Source organism: Equus przewalskii, chromosome 26 (assembly GCF_037783145.1).
Source record: "Equus przewalskii isolate Varuska chromosome 26, EquPr2, whole genome shotgun sequence".
Taxonomy (NCBI): Eukaryota; Metazoa; Chordata; class Mammalia; order Perissodactyla; family Equidae; genus Equus; species Equus przewalskii.
The window spans coordinates 24,840,615-24,862,446 of record NC_091856.1 but is presented as its reverse complement, the minus strand read 5'-3'; the positions used below and the strand labels follow the sequence as shown (position 1 = coordinate 24,862,446).

At 53.7% G+C, this 21,832-nt stretch overlaps 1 protein-coding gene across 6 annotated transcripts in view; it reads right to left on the bottom strand.

Moving 5' to 3' along the window:
• GSN (gelsolin) overlaps positions 1–21,832 on the bottom strand; it is a 56,082-nt gene that overhangs the window by 27,988 nt on the left and 6,262 nt on the right. Inside the window, exons 2-3 of one of the 6 annotated variants that reach the window (XM_070597029.1) lie at positions 16,282–16,372; positions 104–174 (exon numbers count right to left, since the gene is read on the bottom strand). In XM_070597029.1, coding sequence (XP_070453130.1) covers positions 104–127 — 24 coding nt within the window. In that variant the 5' untranslated portion in view covers positions 128–174; positions 16,282–16,372. Of the gene's footprint in view, positions 1–103; positions 175–224; positions 1,487–2,265; positions 2,387–12,021; positions 12,187–16,281; positions 16,373–21,832 lie in introns of those variants that run through there. The other 5 variants (XM_070597030.1, XM_070597032.1, XM_070597033.1 and 2 more) reach the window with 5 other exon arrangements.

The following is a 21,832-nucleotide window of genomic DNA, read 5'->3' as shown; positions in this document are numbered from 1 at the left end:
CCGGCCAAAAGGTGAGGTTAGCCTCCAGGGAGGGAAACAGCCAGGGCCCCGAGGATCCCACCTCCCTCCACGGGGGCCCCCGGAAGCAGCAAGACATACTTACAAAGCAACAAAACAGTTTTTCCATTCTAGACCTGAATTACTCCCCTTTTCCTAGCGCTGTATCTGCAAGAACTTACAATAGAGAGTTACTCCGGGAGCCCCCGGGCCCCCCGGGCACTCACCCGCGTCGGGGACGCCCGCCCCTGGGGCGCCCGTGCCTGGGCCGCCCCCCGCGACGCGGTGGCCGCGCGGGCCGGCGGCGACAGCGCGCACAGCGCCAGGACCAGCGCGCCGAGCAGCGCGGGCGCGGAGCGGTGCGGAGCCATAGCGGCGACGGCGGCAGGAGACCCCGGCGGCACCCCCGGCCTCCGGGTCGCCGGCCTTAAGTAGCCGCCCGCCCATCCCGCCCATCCCGCCCAAGCTGGGGACCGCCCCGCAGGGAGGGCGTGGGACAGGGCTGTGCGAGCCCCGGAGGGGCGGGGATCTGGCTTGGATTTTGGAGACATCGGGGTTCCCACCGGGATCGACCCGACTGGGCGCGGCCGCCCCTTCACTCCAGCTCCGGGGTGGAGACCAAGCACAGGGCCTGGCATACAGCAGGCGCTAACTCAGTGCACACTAAATGGGCGCACGCACGAAAGGCAGGGAGGCCAGCTCAGCCTCCTGCGTGACCCACGCAAGCCCCCTCTTCTCTCTGCACCTAACATCTCCAGCAAAAAATAACAGGAATTAACAATTATCAAAGGCTTTCCACACATCTTATGAAGGCTGACACATCATAACATTTAGAGAGTACATACTCTTAAGAACCCCATTTTACAGAGGGGAAAACGGTGCAGAATGATGGAGCAACATGCACACAACTAGGAAATGGTACAGCCAGGATCTGAACCCAGACAGTCTGGGTGGAACCCCCAGCTAGGGGGCACGCGGCTGTCACCAGCTAGGACAGCAGCGCAGGAGGCTTCCCTTCATGGGGCCCAGAGCAAGCAAGACTCCAAGAGGGGCTGGTTAACCTCTCACTCCCACCACTGCCCTCAAGACTGCCTTTCTTTCCTTGTTTTCGAAAAGTTTTTATTTTTAAAAAGTTTATTTTTATCAAAATGAAGTCACAGATTTGGACAAAGTTGTTCCTTCTCAACCCCACTTGCTTCTCCCTGGGGCCACTGCTTCTCTCTCCCTCCTTAGCTGATGATTTCAGGGTTTTCCTTCACGTCTTAAATAACAAGCCCTCGTTGCTTCTTGTAGTCGTTGTTTTTTATTTTTTGAGGGTTTTTGGTTCGTTTTCTTCTTTCCTGTTTTAGGTCTTATCTACGACAAGGATTTAAGCCTCTTCCCCGACTCCCAGGCTCCCTTCCCATCACGAGGTAGGAGAAACGCTATTCAGGCTCACCTAGGTCAGCTTCCCAGCTCTGCCAACCCCTCTCTCCCGCCTCCCACCACTCTGCAGGACCCAGCTTCTCTGTTTCCAAGTTCTCTTTGCATCCCAGATCTCCCCGTCCCCAACAACCGGGTGCAATGACAGGAAAGAGAATTGGGGAGTTAGAGACCTGGGTTTGAGTCCCGCCTCCACTGTGTGTAAGTTTCTCTTTGTCTATGCCTGTCTCCTCGTCTACTAGATGGGTATATAGTTGCTAAGGATTAAATCAGTCTGTGCGTGTGCAAATGGCCTGGCCTGCAACTAGGCAAATGGGAGATCCTGTCCCCCTTCCCCACAAGCTGTAGCGCCCCAGCCTCGCTCCTCCTGGAGCCCAGCTTCTATCTAATCAGGCTGGAGTTTGCCCTCCACCACACACAACTTCCTCCCACTTAAGGGGGATTGTGGGTCAGATAAAGGGCTAAGGGAACACACAGAGAGAAGAGACCCTGTGCCTTGAAGGACAAGGAGGAGGGAGATTGAGAAGAAAAGGCATTCCGTGGGGGGAATAGCATGGGCAAAGGGCAAGTGAATGCTGTGAATAATGAGGGGTCCGGTCTGAAACACAGGGAGCAAGAGAAGATGAAGCTGGGGAGGGTGGCAGGAGTCACAGGGGACCGTGTGTCACACTAAGGGTCTGAATATCCCGGTGTCTGGGGGGCCACCGAGAGATGCACAAGTTCTCAGGGCTCTATGTCTAAGCCTGGGCCTGCAGAGCCTGCAGTGGGCCAGCGCTGGCCTCAGTTCACAGAGCTCTTCCCTCTCCGGAGGCATTTGGAGGATTATAAAAACCCCACAGTTCTCACCTGCTCTCGATGGAAGCATAAACCGGTTTCACCTCTCTGGATGGCAATTTGACTACCCAAATTCAAAACGCACAATGCAACCACAGTTCCACGTCCTTCATCATTACTTACAGAGGAACACAAAAATATACGTGCAAGGATGTTCACTGAAGCATTGTTTGAAGAAAACTGGAAAGGACCCAGTTGTCCTGGTTAAATTAATTACGGAGCTGCCATACAATGGACAACTCTGTAGCTGTGAAAAAACAATGGGCTAGATTTATTGTGCCTGGCACATAGTAGGCACTCTGGAAGCTCAGAGAGATCTCCAAGCGCAAAAAGCAAATTCTACAACAACTATAGTGTCGGTCCTCTCCTCTTTTTTATAAAAGTGTGTTTTTGCATACATCCTTAAAGAGTTCAGGAGGATGAACGCCCAACTGTCAAGGCAGTTTGCTTGAAAGGGACAAAGGGGGAGAAATTCACTCTCAAACACTGAGGATGGAGGAAGTGCCCAGATTACTGAAGTCAACACAAAGGACTGTTCTAGAGGGATGAAAACATTCTAACACCGGATTATGGTGATGGTTGCACAACAGAAAAATCTACAGAAAAGCATAGCACTATACGTTTACAGTGGGTGAACTGTTCTGGGATGTAAATTATACCTCAGTATACTCGTGTCAAAATTTTAAAAACTTGCTGTAGGGCTTGAAACTATTTACAAGTATGTATCCGATGTAGTTTTTTGGGTTTTTTTAATTAAACACTGACCTAGAAATAATACCTTTAATTATATATAAAATTAAAAATATAATAAAAAATAAAATAAAATAAAAAAATAATAATATTTAATGTGATGCCTGCTCCTTAGTAACTGGAAAATCTAAACAAATCGGAAGAAATTTCCTTGTCTCCCCAGCCCCCAGAGTGATCCTAAGCCGGCAGCCGGCCCAGCTGAGCAGCCCCTTCTGGAGCAATGTGGCCCCGACCTGCAGAGTTGGTGATTAACAAACAGTTGCGTGGTTTGGCCTCGGCCCCAGGGTCAGTGACCACCAGCGCAGGGTCAGCGGCCCCCAGCTTAATGGTCACAAAGGCCCTACAGCTTTGTCTGCCATTAGCTCTGGAGCCTGGTCCTCGGCACTGGAGATCTGGTGCCCAGGCCCTGGCCCCTGCCCTCGGGGAGCCCACAGCCCAGAAACTCTCGCTACAGGGCAGTGACGTTTGCAGACCACAAGGGACAACACGGTCTTAGCTTTTCCCTGTCTGGAAGAGGATGTATGAGCTCAGCAGAGCAGGGGAACTTGGATGCAAAAGAAAACCCCTAGGTAGAAAGCAAGAGGCCCCAGTGCTAGGCCTGCCCGGCCACTGACTTCCTGGGTGACTTCGGGCAAGTCACTGTCCCTGTCTGGGCCTCAGAGTCTCCATATGTGAAAGACGGGTTAGGCCCCAGTGCTCTGCCTCTAAGCCTCATTCCCAGCCCCATCATTCCCACATACTGGCTGTGCAACCATATCCAGAACCTACATGTCTCTGAGCCTCAGGGTTCCCATCTGTAAAACAGGGGCACTGGAGCAGGTCACCTCTACAGGTCCTTCTGAATCAGACAGCCCAGAGCCCCTGACCTGCAGAAGGAGGCACCCCCATCACCAGTGGTAGCATGCCACCCTGCTTCTGAGTCCACACATCTCTGGGAGAAGAGGGGGAGGGGAGAAAAGGGGGGTCCAATACTGAGACTCCCTCCAGCAAGCAGGGGAAATAAGCATTAAAATTCCCATTTTACAGATGGGGAAACCGAGGCTCAGGGAGTTTCAGTCACTTGCTGAGGCTGGAACGAGGCATTGCTGAGATTCGAACACAAGTCTGGCTGGCTCCAGGCCTCAAGCTCTCTCTAGGGAGATCAAGCAGGACCTCCTGGCACCAGCCGGCCTGGGCAGGAAGCAACAGTGCCCTTTCCAGGTAAAGGGTTGCAGATGCTAAACCAGTCAAGCCCAAGCCAAGCCTGGCAGCCAGGAGTCTCTGGGGCAGCCCCATCCCCACCACACCTCACATACCTGATGTGAGCGCCCAGGACAAAAACTTGTTCTAGGAAGACCCCCAGCCTGCGGCCACTGAGTGGAGGCTGGATGGTGGCAGCTGCATTCTGTGCCACTCATGGGCACCCAGGTCTGACATGGTTTTTTTGACTTGGGAGGCAGCCTGGCTCTGCCACCACTCACTTCTCTGGACCTCAGAGATCCCCTTGACCTCTGACCCTAGGTATTCCTTGGTCCTGCCCATTGCCATGCACACAGTAGGCAGCTTTGCAGTGTCTGCCACAGGACGGAGCCGTACAGCCCACATCCCTCCCCTGTAGTTGGACCCAGGAGTCCCATAACAGCTCCAGCCCCGCTCCCTCATGATCTAAGGCTAGTCTCCATGTCTCTCTGGGCCTCCCAGGGCAGGGCGGCTACCAGAGACCAGAAAAGAAGGCCTCACCCTCCACCCCCGGCCACAGTGTACAAAAGGCCTTGGCCAGCCTGCAAGACCCCACCCTGTTCTTTTCTCTTCACCCGAACACTGTTGTTCTTGATCTCCCAGGCAGCCAGCCACTCATGGGGAGCCCTCGGTCAGAGCTCTTTTGCTTTCTGGCTCACTGCTGTTCTCTGGGTCCTCCTGGGAACACCCACTCCTCTGGTGGGATTTTGTTAATTGGGACAATGGTCAGTAAACAGAGAAGCCGGTTACGAAACCCAGTGAAACTGGACAGGGCCTCGGTGAGGTCCAGGGAGCTCTGCGGGCCTGAAAGAGCATGTCTTTTAGAATCTGGGAGACTCAGCTCCTGTGATCAGGGCCTCCGTTTCCTTAGCTATAAAATGGGGAGAATGATACCTAGCTTACAGGGCAGTGAGGAGGCCCAAGGCCTGACAGACAGTAGGAGCTCCCAAAAGTTAGCACTTTTCTTCCTGAGCTATCTGGTTTCTTTGCACAGAGGCTTTTGCTCAGCATGTACAGACCACGTGAGAGCAGTGTTGTGGTGCAGGAGGTTACAGACCCCACAGGGAGATTCTTGAGTTCAGGTCTGGGCTGTGTGACCTAGAGCAAGTTACTTTCCCTCTCTGAGCCTGAGGTCATCTGTAAATAGGGATAGTGATGCCCAGTTGCAGGACGGTTGGGAGCTCTGGAGCAAGACTCCTGGACTACATGGCACAGAGTAGGACTTAGTAGCAGCAATGTTCATTAGGCCATCCTTTTTGGAGATGATGATACCAAGAACAAGAGTGTGACTTCTCAGAATCACCTAGTGCTTCACATAGCAGAGCAGACCTAGAACCCAGGTCTTGGCTCCCAGGCTAGAGCTGAGGCCTGAGCCCATGACATAACAGGGCTCCCTTAAGGGCCAGCTGGACCTCTGCCTTGGCCCAGTCCATCCTGGGTGTGGACAGCTGTCGGGGAGATGGCCAGTGGGGCTTGGCTGAAGCCACCTCCAAGAGGCCAACTATCCCAGGGACCAAAGCCACTGGCTCTTTCCCAGCTTCCAGAGGCAACCCCACCTAGCGCTGAGAGCCAGGACAGGACATTCAGAGGGGGCCCGGTCCCGCCACTTCCTGAGCCCGTGCCCTGGAAGCAGCCACATTTGGCTACGGGGGTGAGCCCAGTGCCCTTCCTGCCAGGGTCCACTTCGCTGTCTGTCTCCCCTTCCTTGGGGGAGGAGCTGGCCCTGGCAGGCTTGGCAGGCCAGCAGCTGGGACGGCAAACACTTGCAAACAACTGCATCCTAGGCCCAGAGCCCACCCACAGGGGAGCCCAGCGGCAAACACAAATCAGCCACAGGACAAAGAGGCGTGGACTATAGGTGCTGTGGCTGTGGGACCAGTAGGAGATGGGGACACGGTCTCTGTCTGCAAACCTCCCAGGGAAGCAGGGCCTGGGATGCCCCAACCAGAGCCAGAACGAGCAGAAGCCACGGGAGGCAGCTCCCCACCTCACAGAGGAAGGGCTTTCCAAGAAAGCAGTGTGCACGACTGTGGAAAGAGCCGCGCCAGGAAAAGCTGGGTTTACATCCCTGACCTACCACTTCCCAGCTGTGCGGCTCTGAGCAAGTCACTTCTGCTCTCTGAGCCTCAATTTCCTCATCTGTAAAATGGGGATTATAATACCTTCTTCCTGGCGTTGCTGTGAGAATTTAATCAGGCAAGATACGTTTGGGGCTTAGCAGAGTGCATGGCACAGAGTATGAGCGCATACACGAAGCTGCGATTGCTGTTCAGTGGGGGCTTGGGTACGTTTCTATCTCTCTGAGACTCAAGTGCCTTATGTATAAAATCAGGATAAAAATGCCTTTCTCGAAGGCGAGTGGAGAGGACTGAATGAGACCCTAAATGTGAACGATCCCAGGACCACGCCTGACATAAAATGGATGTTCGAAAACTCCGGTTTCCTTCCCCCCACTTCCCGAGAGGGAATGAGCTGCCCAGCTGTGACCCAGCCAAGAGGATTCAGGTGACAAGTGAACCAGCCCATCTGTGAGGACCCTTCAGGGCCCTGGGACTCTAGGGTTCTGAAAGAAACAGCAAAAGGCAAATAATGGTTGTGCATCTAGCCAAGGTCGCTTCCTGCCTGTCTGAGGATCAAGTTCATCCTTCACCAGGATCCACCAGGGATGGTGGAAGCCCCCTAGGCCAATAATCATCACGATGGGAACAATGACGACAGGCCATCAGAAGATGGTAACATGTCCCTCCTGCTGCGGGCTCCAATTAAAGCCCTTCTCTGCCAGCTACAGCCGTGACTGCCCCGGTACTAGGCTCCGGCAAGAAGCTTGAGACCATCCATGTGGGTGTTAGTTTGCATCCTGCAAGCAGAACTCCCGGGAAACACAAAGGGGGCAGGGACAGGGCACAGGAGAGACGAGGGAACCCAGGAGCAGGGGCAGAGCCTCCATGAGCTCAGGTTGCCAAGAATGACCAACAGGGTGAAGAGTGCATGACCTTCCACCCAAGAGAATACATGGCAATATCTGGAGTGAGTTTGGACAGAGCCCAAATCCCCACCATGTCAAGGCAGAGGGGGGAGCGTGTGGGAACTGGGCAAGTGGCCCTTCTGCAGGGCTTCCATTTCCTCCTCTGTAAAATGGGATGATCATTCCTACCCTGTGGGGTATCTGGGAGGAGTGAAGGAGCCCCTGGCCCCGTGCTTGGCACACAGCAGGTGCTCAATACCCATAACATCCAAAGACGAACCCCCCAGCATATGTCCAGGCCCTTCACACATCGAGATCACTGGCCCCCAAAAGCACCCTTGCACTCTACCTCTGTGTCCTTGCATCCAAAGCAGGGGAGGGCTGGAGGGTCCCAGCCAAGACCCAGAGACCCGGGGTGGTGCCTGGTGCCAGGGATGGGGAGGCATCTCAGGAGAGGGCCTCAAGCCAGCACCTAAACAGCCCACCTTGCCTCCCACCCCCTCCACGAGTCTCTCCTTGTGACGACCCTCCCCTCTCCTCTGAACCTGGCCTGGTCCGCCCCTACCCAAAAGAACAAGGGCTCTGGAGGCACCATCCAATCCCAGCCCTGCCACCTACGACGGGGGTGACCCTGGGCAAGTGACGCAACCTCTGAGCCTCAGTGTCCTCAGCTACAGAAGGGCCGGACTATCTCACAGGCTAACTAGAACCTGATGCTGGTAAAAATCAGTCACGGAAAAACACCAATTGCTACCGAATCATTAAAGATTCTTTGCAATTTATCTCAAAGTTTGAACTATAATAAAGCAAGCAGAGCTTCAAAAATATTTTTATGGTTACTAATCCTTTTAATTTTAATAGCCTTTTTTTTAAGTTCTTTCCCCGCTTTAGTACTGTGAGCGGAGGTATGGTACTGGAATGCTTTTGTTCTTCTCCCAGCTCAGAATAATCATAACCAGCTGGAAGGATGAAACAAGATCCGATGCCCGAAACACAACGCCCGGCACGCAGACGGCTCTGGGACGGACGCTATCGTCCCTACCCCGGCGTCTCCCGGTCTCGCCTCCATCCACGTAGCTGGCCAGTCACCAGCAGCATCTTCCAGGTGCCTGTCCCTCTGGGGGCTTCTGAGACACTCTTAGGGGCAGGGCCTAACGAGTCACCCCTCCAGGACAGTACATAAGGGCTGAGGCCAGAGGTGAGATGCCCAACCCCACACTCCCTCCTTTACACTCCTTCCCGCCCCCACGTTCCAGCCCTGATCCTGCTTCAGGCTCCCCATCTTTTCTCTGGAACCAATGCATGCTTCCTCCCTGCCTTTGACTCTCCCATTATCCAGAGAGACTGATCATTTCCTCCTCAAGACCCTTCCACGGCCCCCGGTGCAGACTGAAAGAAGTCAGGACTCGTAGGCTTGGCACTGAAGGCCCTCTGTGATCTGGTGCCACATGCTCTTTCAGCATCATCACCACTGACCCCCCAACAACACCCTCTGTGCCACCTAGCCTGACCTCTGTATGTCCTCACCTTCTCGCCTCCAGGAGAGCTGGGGTCTAGCCTCAGCTCTGCCTCTGACTGTGTGACCTTGGGCAAACTCTTTGCCTCTCTGAGCCTCAGTCTCCTCATCAAGCTAATGGGGTTCTCGTACAGAGGACACCAGATGAGGGAGTGAGTGCCAGGTGCCGGGAGGGCTCAGGAAATGCTAGCGTGCGAGCTGCTGCCTCCTCCCTGCCCTCTCCCCCCACCTCCACTCAGACACAGCTGGTAGCCATCGGCTCCTCAGCCCTAAGCCGCGGAACGCAGACACGCCCACAGGCAGCAGTGGCAGCCAGGGAGGAGGGCCCTGAGAGGAAAATTACCCGGCTCGTGCCCAGCCAACATCGGCTCGGGCCCAGCCAACATCGACGCTCAGATGCTCACAGCTGCGTCTGAGAGAGGGGAACTGGGGGCCTGGCAGGCTCGTCCTGAGCCATGGACTTGGCCCCAAGTCTTGACCCCTGTCTGAGCTGGTGGGATGGTGGGGGGTGCTCTGGGCCCTACTCCTCTGGGACACTCCCACTCTTTGGCATCTAAAGAGACAGGGAGGAAGAAGAACAAAAACGGACAGGCCTTTGTGAGAGGAGAAAATTGGCTCCTGCCACTGCCTGCTGGGGCCCCAGGCACTGACTTGAAAAAGGGGCCCTCTGTGCCCCGCTGCCATATCTCAAGCTCTACATCCTGGGTACCACGTCCTTGCGCTGCATCATATACTTTGAACCATGCCCAGCATCACATACACCATGCTCTCCATGCCACATACTGGAACACCCTGTGGTCCTCATGCCTCATCCCGTGTGTGCACCCATGTTCCATGCACTGCATCCAGTGTCACTTACACCTTAGATCATGCTCCATGTATCACATCACATCTGTTGTATGACGTACTCTGTACTATGTACCATCTTTCAAATCCCATGTCCACCGTACAAGGTCCTGTCCCTTGAAAGTGTGTGCCATAAACCTTGCCCTGGGTCCACCAGCTGTGCCCCTCGCTCCATGATTCCCATCTGTAGTGTAATGGTTAAGGAGGGAAGCTCCAGGACAGACTCCCAGCCCTACCAAAGGTCACCTAGGCGACCTGGCAAAAGTTTCTTCCCTTCTCAGTGCCTCAGTTTCTTGGGCTATCAAATGGAATGATATTAGCACTCACGTAATAGGGCTGTCGTAGGGATTAAAAGAGATCATGCGTTTAAGGTGCTTAGCCCAGTGCCTGACACAGACTGAGTGCTATAAAATGTCTGCTAGTACTGTTATAATTGTGCCTCGGGATCTCTACTATGTTCTGTGTACTGCATGCCAGGCTCCCAAGTCCCCAGGTCCTACTATGCATCAGATTCTCTATCACATTAGTGAAATTCAAACAATGAGCTACAAGGGGGATATAAATCCCCCCTCCTACAGAGGAGAAATCCAGGGCTCAGAGAGGGCAGTAATCTGCATGAGGTCACACAGCCAGAAAGGGTGAACCTGGGAGGTGCACACAGGTCTGGGCACTCAGAGAGACAGAAAGTAGACCAGTGGTGGGCTGGGGGGTGGGTACAGAGATTGCCGGCAAGCAGGCACAGGCATCTCTTAGGGGTGATCAAGGGTGATAAAAATGTTCTCAAACTAGATTGTGGTGATAGTGGCATAACTGTGAATTTACTAAAAGTTAGCAAATTAATTAAAACAGGTGAATTATATGTATGTAAATTGCATGTTAATTTACTTTGACAACTTTCATAAACTGTGCTTCAATAAAGCTGTTTAAAAAAAAAAAACAGCCTCTGCACTTCCCCTGCACCATTCTGCAAAAGCATTCAGCGAGAGAAGTGACTCTCCGTGAGGCAGCTGAGATGGTCAGGCAGAGGCTGAGCCGGGGCGGGGGGGCTTCAGCCTGTGGGTCCCAAACTCCTCTGCAGCCCAGGTGTGCAGCAAATCACCTGGGAGCTCCAGAAACATAGATGCCTCTGGGTCTATAATCAGGGTGGGGCCCAGGAACCCGGGATCCCGAGGCTCAGCCTGGCCTGGGAACCACTCGTCAAAGCCCCACATCTCCTCTCACACTTGGGGAAACTGGGGCCAGGCGAGAGAGAGGACCTGTCAGGCCTGGTTGATCAAGCAGTGGGAGGCAGAACTGGAATTGGGGTTCCTTCCTTGTCCCTTCTCTCCTTTCCCTCCTCCTCACTCCCCTCCTTCGCTCTGCACCCCCCCCCCCCCACCTCAGCCCGCCTCCGGCTTCCCCCAGTGACTCAGGGCTCTGAGTCATCCAATGACACCACAGAGGAAACTTCTTAGGAAAAACAATCCCCAAACAAAGCTTCCCCTGATCTGGGGAACAGAAGAGGCCCAGGGGGCTAAGAGGGAGGGAAGGAGAACACAGGGTGGAGCTGGAGGCCAGGACCCCAAGAACAGGGCTCTCCTCTTGGCCACTGACTTGCATGAGGCCCTAGAGGAGACACTTCTCTGCTAAGAGCCTCAGTTTCTCCACCTGTAAATAACACCTACTACTGCACATTGAAGCTGCTTATGGATCAGGCAACACAAGAAGTACCTACAATCTTTGTCTTGTTGACAATGCTTCCCCCAAACCCAAAGTTAGCATCACCCCCATTTTGCAGATGAGAAAACTGAGGCTCAGAGAGATTCAGCCCAAGGTTACACAGTTAGCAAGTGCAGAGCGGAGTCTGAATCCAGGGCTCTCTGACTCTGAAGTCTTACTCTCACCCCACACACCTTTTAAAGATAGCTCCTGCAGAGAGTGGCACGCAGATGATATGGCATCAAACATGGAAGGTGAATGCCACAGTTAAGTGCACATCCACAAATGCCTTTCTCCTTTCTTTCTTTCTCTGTATCAGGACTTTGCAGCCCAGTGGGGAGCACACATGAATCACTCAAGTGGCTCTGGGAAGCGGGAGCACCAAGTAGGGAGCACAGAGCCTGACGAGCCACAGAGGAGAAGCATTTAGGTTTGTCTTTGGGGACCTGGGAACAGGCAAGTCAGGTGGAGGGAACAGCGAAAGCAAAGGCTCAGAGGTGTGGCTGGCACAGGGAAATGCAAACACTAGAGGCATGCCTGGGGCTGAGACCTCGACGTGGGGGTGGGGAAGGAGGAGCCCGCAGAGTCCTGGCCTGATCTGAGCCAGTGGAGGATTTCCAAGCAGGGGGAGAACAGGATCGGGGCTGGTTTCATCTCTACAGAGGGCCTGGCTGCGGCTGAACTGGGAGTCAGGAGTGGGACTTCCTGGGAGGCCTCCCTGGAGCCCCTCCTCTGAGCAGGCCTCAGGGACTACTCCAGATCCCTCACTACTCACCCACGGGTCAGAATCGCCCCCGAGGGGCTCTTCCTCGGCCATAGCTAGGCTGGGCAGAAGGCAGGCGGGCCTGTCCTGACCACATCAACATAATCACATCAGCCTATAAATAGGACCCTGTGGCTTAGTCTGAAATAGCTGCGCCAGGCCCAGCTCCACAGGCATCACATGGGCACGCATGGCTCCGGAAATGGTCCTTCTCCTTGACACCATTAACAGCCCAAACTTCCCCAGGAAACCACTGTTCACGCTCTAATTCCCTTTCTTAAACATGAGGCCCTGAGCTAGGGGGAAGAGCCTGCCCACCGCCTGCAGATTACTGGAAGTGGGCCCGTGACGACTTTTCTGCTTCCCGCGCTCTGGGGACCCTGAGAGAGCCACTACCTCTCTTTGGGCCTCAGTTTCCCCAAATGTAAACGAGGGAGGTTGGCATGATCCCCTCGGGGCCCCTCTAGCCAGGACACTTCCCAGAATCGTCTACGGGGAGCCTCTACTCCAAATGCCCATTCCATTGTTACCCTCTCCCAGTCGACTTGTGAATTTTTAAATTATCAACACTTAAGAAATTAGAATTGCAATAAATATTTGAGCCAGGTCCAGGCCCTGCCACCGAAGGGTTGGGGGACCTTGGATGAGTCACTGTCCCTCTCTGGGCCCCAGATTCTTCAGCCATAAGATGAATGTGCTGGGGGGATGATACCCAAGGTCGACGACTTTATTTAAATTTTTTTTGTGTAGTATTTATGAGAACCAAGATAGGCCAGCCTTGTGCTGAGTGCCGGGGCTAAAAGACAATTAAGGCCTGGTCCAGCGCTCTGAGCCCAGCCCTGTGCCAGACCCCAGTGGGGGAAATATAAAGGCATTTCCAACCCTCTCGGCATCCCAGTAGAGGCCTCCCCCCAGGGCTGCTGGGGACACCTTGTTTCCAGTCCAGATTACAGATTTATGGCTATAAGAAGCCCTCCCCAAGGGGCAGATGACAACATGGCCTGGGCCATCACCAACCAAAGGGAAATAAAGACAAGCAGCCATCCCTATGCACCAGGCATATGTCAGGACTTTATTTCCCCATCAGTTAATCCTCAACAACCCTATTACCACCCCCATTTCACAGATGAGGAAACTGAGGCTGAGAGGGGTTAAGGAATGTGTTGAGGGACACATAGCAAGACAGGGCCAGAGCGATGCTTTAGGCTCAGACCTGTTTGTCTCTGGGGCCCAGGATGTAACCAAACCCCAGGGCGGCAGTGAAACAGTGCTGGGCGGCTCATGCAGACCAGCCGATGGGGGAATAACCCAATAAGGGCAGAGGACGGAAAGGGGCTCAGAGTATTTTACTGTGTGTGTAGGCAGGAGGGAGTGACAAGGCTTCACTCAGTGTTACTCACTCTCTCCAACCAGTTTACAGTGCTGCCCCTCCGATCTGCCCTCCCCTCAGCCTCCCACCGACTGATTGTTCTGAAATCCCTTTGCTCAAGCCACCCCTCGGCTCAAGAACTGTCCATGGCTCCCGGCACCCAGAGGATGGAGACCCACCCGGCATTCCAGGCCTCTCCCAACCCCACTCTCCCCAGCATCTCCTGGCATTCTCCACCTCAGTCCCACGCTCCTGCTTTAGCTACGCAGCTCACTGGTCCCCAAGTGCAGCGGCTACACCAGGTGGCCCAGCCTTTGCACACATGACTCCCTTGCCTGGAATGCCCAATGCCCCTCTCAGTCCAGTGCTTGACTCAAAGGAGGAAAAGCGCTCCCTCGCCCCTGGAGCCCCTGCACTTATCGAAACACACTCCAGGCATCAGTCATCACAAATCTGGATCTCTGAGGGTGGAGCGAGGTCTGGTTCACCTCCCCTCTCCAGTGCAGAAGCTCGATAAGGGTTGACCAGGTAAATGAAAAAATGCAAAGAGCCCAGAGAATGCTGCTAAGTGCACTTTCCCAGGACTGCCCAACCCGAAGCCTTGTACTGAGCACAGCGTCAGGACGCCGCTGTGTGGAAGAACCAAAAATTACACCCTCGGGGCTTATCAGGACAGAACTGGCGGTTCTTTCTTCCAAAGGTTCTAATAATTAAATGTGGCCAAGTCTCTCCCATCCTCTAAAACTTCCACTGGTCCCCCAGTGATCTAGAATGAAATCCAAACTCTAACCAAGGCCCCCAAAGGTCCACATGACGGAGGTGCTGCCTGTCTCCAGGCCCTTCTCCCCACCACGTTCCCTTCTTTCAGTTCCTCAAAGATTCCACAAGCAACATCCTGCCTCAGAGCCTCATGCTGTTCCCCCTGCCTGGGGGCTCCCTTCCCAGCTCACCCGGCCACTTTCCACTCACTCTTCCATCTGCACTTTTTCAGGAAGGCCTTGCTCATCTGTCCAGACAAGATCCCATCACAGCCACCCAATCCCATATGCTCTCATGTTCTTGGTCGTTTCCGTCACAGCTGAAGGAAGAACGAATCCGGTATGCGCATAATGGCCGCCTGTAAGATCCAAGACTATAAGACCCACGAGGGATGGAAAAATGCTGTTTGTTGATTCTCCAACACCCAGTTGAGGGCCTAAATATCTGCCAAGTGAATGCATGCATGCATGAATGAGTGAGTGAATGAACCTATATATGTAAGTCAAGACAAGAAGAGGTCAAAATCCTGGTGAAGAATGTCTGAGGCGGGAAAACAGGGCCCAGACTGGGCAGGTCAGAGAAGCAGGAGATGAGCTGGACGGGGCAGCCTCCCGGAAGAAAAAGGAGAGAGAGCTCCTGGAAGGAGAAGGTATCGGATGCTCCAGAGGGGGTACACAGAGATCTGAGGAAATGCCACTGGATTTTGACAAGTAGGAGGTCCCTGGGGCCCCCGTGCTGGAACCCAAGTTCAGCAGAGGCGGGGCTGAGGCGGGCACAGTCCAGGGAGAGGAGGGAAGGGAGCAAACAGGCAGAGCTCTCAGCTTGCAGGTACTCAGCTGGGTCCTCACTTCTGCAGAAGCAGGGAAAGCAGAAGATGGGACCCTGGGTGACCGGTAGCAGAAGCATTAGGGAGTATAACACTCTATTTGGTGACAGATCACTTTGAGACAGACGGGCTTTGGGAGTTTCCAGGGCTTAGTCTCAAAAGCAGGAGCACCAGAGCCAGAGGCCCCCATCCCTCCTGTCTGAGCAGATTGGGGCTGCCCCTTTGTCAGCAGAACCCTCGGGCTGCAGCCAAAGTGGGACAAGTTGCCTCTCTGGACCCCGCCGGCCTTCTGGGAATGCCCAGCTTTGATGACAAAGCATTCTGGGGACCATTGGGTGGCCCTTTCACCTAAGCTTTGAGAAAGAGGAACAGCTCTGACTGTGGTTGGCTGCCGTGTCACCACCTGGCAGCCAACTGGGCCGCAGAGGATGAGTAAGCCCTGCCGGCATTCAGCCCCTTCGCCTTTTGGCAACCACGGGTGAGGTCATGAGCCCGAGGGGTGTTTTCCAGGCTCTCCGCACAAGCACTATTAGAAATTCACTTCTGTTCCCGAGTTGGAAGCTGGGTTATTCCCCAGTGACCCTACCTGTTTCAGAGCCCATGCGGTCTTCACGACAACGCGTTAGGTGGGTGGGGGAGACCGATGCACCCATTTTACAGACAGAGAAACCGAGGCCTGAGCTGGCGGCTGAACTGGGTCTCCTGCCTCCAGCCCAGGACTCTGCGCTCCACCCTGCACCTCCTGGCCTACTTCAGCAGCGGGTCACCTGTGAATCTGATAGTCAGGTGGGCCCCACCCTGCCAGCCATCCCCAGGTGGGTATGACTCATCCACCTGCCCCAGGACTCACACTGCTCAGATACTCCTCCTATGGTCAACAAGCCTGGAGACTTGGCAGCCCCACCCCAGTTTTTCTCACCTCCCCAAAGCCTCCGGGGAGAATTCCTGCACCTCCTCCTCAAGAGGATCCACCTTCTACAGAAGAGCTAAGAGAGGTCTTGAGAGGGAAAGCAACTTTCCCACAGTCACACAGCGAGCAAGCAGCACAGCCAGGGTGGGGCCCAGGCGTTGGCACGCAGCCCAGATCTGCCTCTTCCCCACAGGATCACCCCTGCCTCGCCTCCCTCTCAAGAGAGGGCAAGGTGCAAAGGAGGCACTGGGCACACACGTACTCCGAGCCTTACAAGAAAAACCTCGGGGACTCCCTTTGAATCCACTGTGGCGACCAGCAGCTGCGTCCACAGTCCCCTCCAGACTCCCCTGGGCAGTCAGGGCTGGGTTCAGGAGGATGCTGAGCTGTCTGCACTGCTCTACCTACCTCGCAGGGCTGTGAGGGTGAAGACGGCTGCTCCGCGGGGAGGTGCTGGGACCAAGTCGGAAGCACTGCCCAAGGGGGGCGTCAGCACCACCTGGAAATAAAGGACCAAGACTCTCAGCGTCAGGGGCTCCAGGTCGTCTGGTCAAAGCCCCAGTTGATGCTTCCACTCCTCCCGACCAGGGTCACACAGCCCCTACTTGCACACCTCCAGCAACGGGGCGCTCCCTTCCCACCAAGGCTGCAAGACGTTCTGTTGGAGAGCTTGGCTGGTTAAAAGAATTGTCAGTAGGATGTGCTAAAATCTCTCTCCCTATGCCTTATTCCTGTTGGTCCAAGGTCTACCCTCTGGGGTCACCCAGAACCGATCTGCTACCCTATTTTCCAATGGCTCCTTGGAGACTTGAAGACTGTGATCCTGGGCCCCTCAAGTCTTCCACAAGTTGTACAACCCCTTTCCTCCAGCTCTTCCTGAGACCAAGGAGTCTGGTTCCCTCACTCCCTTCTCTGATCTACTCCAGATGAACCCTGTCCCTACTGACAGCGCAAAACCTAGAATCAGGCATTCAGACGAGCTCTATTCAGGGTGGGGCAAACGGAACTCGCACCTCCATCATTCTAGATATCATGCCTCTATTAATCCAACCTAAAATCCCATTTGCATTTCAGACAACCCCATTGCATGACTGAATTCAGCTTACAGTCAACTTCAGAGCTGTGATTCAGGATTCTGGAGTTAGACAAAACGGCCCCGCATTTAAATAACTGTGTTCCTTAACCACATTACTTCACCTCTCTGAGTCTCAGTTTCCTTCTCTGTAAAAGAGGGATTATGCTAGAACCTACCCCATAGGGTCATTCTGAGGATGAAATGAGATAAAATATGTTAAGGGTTTTGAACAGTGCAGAAACTGTTTACTCTCCAGCGGTATCTGGTTTTCTCTGGTTATTAATTAAATCTCTAAGTCTTTTCCTGGAAATTATCTTTCTCATCCTGTATTTGTGCAGTTTGGGGACACAAGCTGTTTACCTGCCATATTCCCATCTCTATGCCTAAGCATCGCTCTATTATGGGATGACCATATTCTTATTATCTGGTGACGGGCCTTTCTCGCCCATCAGACTATGAGCTCCACTAGGCTACTCTGCCGCTGAAGCTTTGGCTTTGGCATACGACCTGGCAAACAGCGGGACCAGTGGGTGTGTGCTAGATGAGCGAAGGAAGGGCCGGCCCATGCCTGGCCCACAGTGGACTGTGCAGCCCAGCCTTCCAGCCCCTGCCCCCTCTGCCTTTCAGGTACAAGCTGGATTGCCCCCTTCCTCACGCCCCAGAGTCAGTCATCCACGTTCAGGGGGCCGCTGAGCAAGCTGGCTCCTGCCTCCACTGGAAAATTTCTCTGCCCAAACCAGCTCCTCTAAGCCAAGGGGAGAGGCCAAGATCCCAAACGCAGTGGGGCCCTGCAGGCTCCTGGGATTAAGACACAGATGAGCACTGTTCTCCGCTGACAGTAAGCGGCCCAGACGTTCCTGCTGGATTTCTGCATTGTGAGTGGCACGCGTGGCTAGAAGGGGATGTGGAAGGAGGTCGGGCGCTTATCTGGACCCTAGGATCTCTTGTTAAATGCCACCTCTGTGGGCCTTCCTCAGAAAGTTCCACGGAACTTCCTGGTTCCTCGGGCTAGATCAAAGCAGAGTTGGGTTTTATTGTTCCTGTTAACTCTGTGTGAGGAGGAGCCTTTCAAATCCAGGCCCCTTCTCTTCTGCAAACCTTCAGATCACACCCTCGTCCTCACTGGTGATGCATTTGTTCCCAAGTGTAACCTGCTCCTCCCCCAGTGCTCGCCATCTCAGCAAGAGCACCACCATCCCCCATCCACTGGCCAGAGCCCAGGGTACCACCCACCTCCGTATCCCCTCCTCTGCTACTCTCGCCCCCAACACCATTACATCTTGCCCATTCCACCGGAATGCATAACTTCTCCCCACCCCCTCTGCCAACATCTTGGTCCAGGCACCATCACCTCTCACCCGGGGGGCTGTTTGCTTCCTAACTGGTCCTCCCACTTCCTCTCTGCTGCTCCCCTGCAGGGCAGCCTCCTCAGAGCAAGCCCAGACCATGTCACTCCTCTGCTCAGCCTCCACCTCGGCTCTCCTACGGCCCCCAGATCACGTCCAGGATGCTCAACAAACTCTTCAAGTCCTTCAGGATCTGCCCCCACCGGCGCCTTGGGCCTCAGCTCTCATCCATTCCCATCTTCCACCCACACCCCGCCAAGCTCAGCCAGACACAGCTGCACTCTGTTCCTTGACTCCTCGTGCAAATCCTGTACCACGTTTCCACTGTTCTGGGACTCTTTTCCTCCCTGTTCTTCTTTTCTCCTCCCACTCGCGATCAAGTCCCAGCTTTCCTCCAGGAAGTCTCCTCTGAGATCCCAGAGGCCTCTAGTCTTCCTTGTCACACTGTCTTGTAACGGTCTGTTTCCAGTCAGCCCCCTCCTCATTAGACTAAGTTCTGCTTCCGTGTACCCCACAGCCCAGCCGAGCCTGGGGCTGGGGCCACCACAGCTCAAGAATCAGCAAAGGAAGAAACTAGCTAATCACATGTGTGCACACGTGCATGTACACGTGTGTGCACAGATGTGTAAACACGTAATGCACAGGCGTGCACATGTCCACACAGAGACGCTAAGAGTACAGGTGCTGCCATCTATGGGCAAAATGAGCATTACACGCTTTCCCAGGATTTGGACGCTGGGAGCCTCAGAGTTGCAGACTCGGTTGGGTTTAGAATTAAACCGAGCTAACTCCAAGTTGGTCTGTTTTTCATTTTGGACCTTAAGGCTGCAGTGGCTTAAAAACAAGGTCCACAAACCACTGACTAGTCTATCACCCACATGCTCCAGATGGAGCCGTAAAGAGAGGCGGTTCCTTCCAGTGCTCAGATCCCAGCCCAGGGCTCGCTAGGTGCTAAATTACATCTCAGAGCACAGGGAGAGGAGGCACTTTCTAATAGTCAGGGCTGCCCATTGGTGGAAAGGCCGGCCTTCGGGTAGAGAGCTCACCGTCAGTGAAAGTGTGCAAGCCACCAGGAACCCCATCTGTCTAGGCGGCTGAAGAAGACCTTTCTGCCCTGGGGGCGGGGTTGGGGGAGGTTGGAGCAGAGGTGTTTTTCTCCTAAAAGACTGCTCCCAGCTCACAGGGAGGCCCTTCCGATTTGGTGGGAGAAACATGATATCCATTCGGTAATGCCAGAAGGGTTCAAATGGCCACCTCAATGACAACAGTCATCATTTTCTGAGTATCTATCAAGTGTTAAACTCTTTACACACCTACATACTCTCATCCTCACAATACATCTGCCAGGCAGGTATCATTGTCCCCATTTTGTGAAGGAAGGACACAAGCTCAGAGAGGTGAAGTAATGTGCTCTGGGTCACACAGCTAAGACGTCTAGGCAGTTCCTGCCAAGTCAGGCTGCCTTCCCTGCATCTTGGTCTCAGTAAATTTCAAGCTATAAGGCCAGGCCTCTTGCTCACTAGAGAAAAATATAAAATTTTGGTTCTTCCAGATCAGGGGTTAGCAAACCTTCAGTGTAAAGAACCAGACAGTAAAGATTTTAGGCTTTGTAGGCCACATATCCTCTCTGTTGCATATTCTTTCCTGTTTGGTTTTGGGGTTTTTTCTTTCTTTTCTGGTGAGGAAGACTGGCCCTGAGCTAACATCTGTCGCCAATCTTCCTCTTTCTGCTTGAGGAAGATTGCTGCTGAGCTAACATGTGTGCCAATCTTCCTTTACTTTGTATATGGGACGCTGCTACAGCATAGCTTGTTGAGCAGTGTGTAGGTCCACTACCCGGATCCAAATCCCTAAACCTCGGGCCTCCAAAGCACAGCATGCAAACTTAACCACTATGCCATGGGATGGCTCCTGGGTTTGGGTTTTTTTAAACAACCTTTTAAAATGTAAAAACCATTCGTAGCTCAGAGGCATACAAAAACAGGCTGGGGCCTCCCCAGGGGTTTTGGTTTGCTGTCTATAGAGAGAATTAACTAGAAAAACTGCTGGTGGAAATGTTAGGTCCTTCAGCTGTATTTCTGCCCCTTCAGATGGCTTCCTTCTGAGTCACTCCCATAAACAGGGGCCCTACCTCACTCCTCAAAAAGGCAGCAAAATATTTCCAGGGCTGTTGAGATTCTAGAAACCCATAGCTGGGGATCAAATAGTTCGACTCTGCCTCGGTTAGAGAAGAGGGAGGCAAATGCAATAGGTAGAAAGAACCTCAAAGATAAGACCTTCAGATTAAGAGATCCGGGCTCTAGTCTGGGCCCTTAGCAAAGGATTTAAAATCTTACTACCCAGAGTGTGGTCCCTGGACCAGCAACATCTGCACGACCTGGGAGCTCCTTAGAAATGCAGAGTCCCAGGCTCCACCCCAGACCGACTGCACCGGAACCTGCAGTTTAACAAAATCTCCAGCTCATCCGTGTGCAGGATAAGTTTGAGACGCTCTGGAACACCCTTTATGTCCAACTGCAACATTGCGAACACAGCCTTTACCCTGAGGAAGGAAAGGGTCTAACCTCTTGAGGATGCACAATGGACAGACCAAGATCTGCCACTGGATGTGGAAATCAAACCATCGAGTGGCAGAGAAGTAGATAAGAGAGGCTCAGAGAAGGCGCCATTCCCCATCTCACAGTGGGAGGAATGGGTTTTGAAAGGGCAATGACTTTCCCAAGACCCCACTGCCGGGACAAACTGGGGATCTGACCACAGCCAGGTTCCTTCATCTTCCCAGGCCTTGGGTTTCATAATAACTGAAATCACTTTGGTTTAGATAAGCACTTTTGAAATCTCACAAGCAGTGGAGTAGCAATCGGAGGCCTTGCTGTGTGCTTTAGGAAATTCACTTGCTCTCTCTGGGCAGACTATCCCCAGCCAAGAAGGCAATTCCCGAGGTCCAGCTGCAAAACTCAGAGTCTGGAAACTGTTTTGAGGTGAGGAGGCAGTCAGGAGAGGGGCCTTCCGCTGAGGGTCACCACATTCACACCCAAGTCTCTGGGCGGGGAACATAAAGTCAAGACTTCTGGCCCTAAGCGTGGAGGCAGAGCAGGGACCTGGCATAAGCCCAGAGCTTTACGGCAAATGCAAAGCAGAAACGGGAACGAGAACCGGCTTCTCTCTGCCTCTTCAGCCTGGGATGCTAACTGTTAGCCTTTCCTGATGCTGAACTGTGCAAATGTACTTGCTGAATGAATGAATGAAGCACGATGTTTCAGGAAAATGGTCCCTGAGCCTTCTCGTAGGACAGCTAGACTTTTGATAACCAGCTTCCCAGGCTCCCTTAAGAATCCGCCCCCGGAGCCAGCCCAGTAGCACAGCAGTTAAGTGCACGTTCCACTTCAGTGGCCCAGGGTTTGCCGGTTCGGATCCCAGGTGCAGACATGGCACTGCTTGGCATGCCATGCTGTAGCAGGTGTCCTGCATATAACCTAGAGGAAGATGGGCACGGATGTTAGCTCAGGGCCAGTCTTCCTCAGCAAAAAGAGCAGGA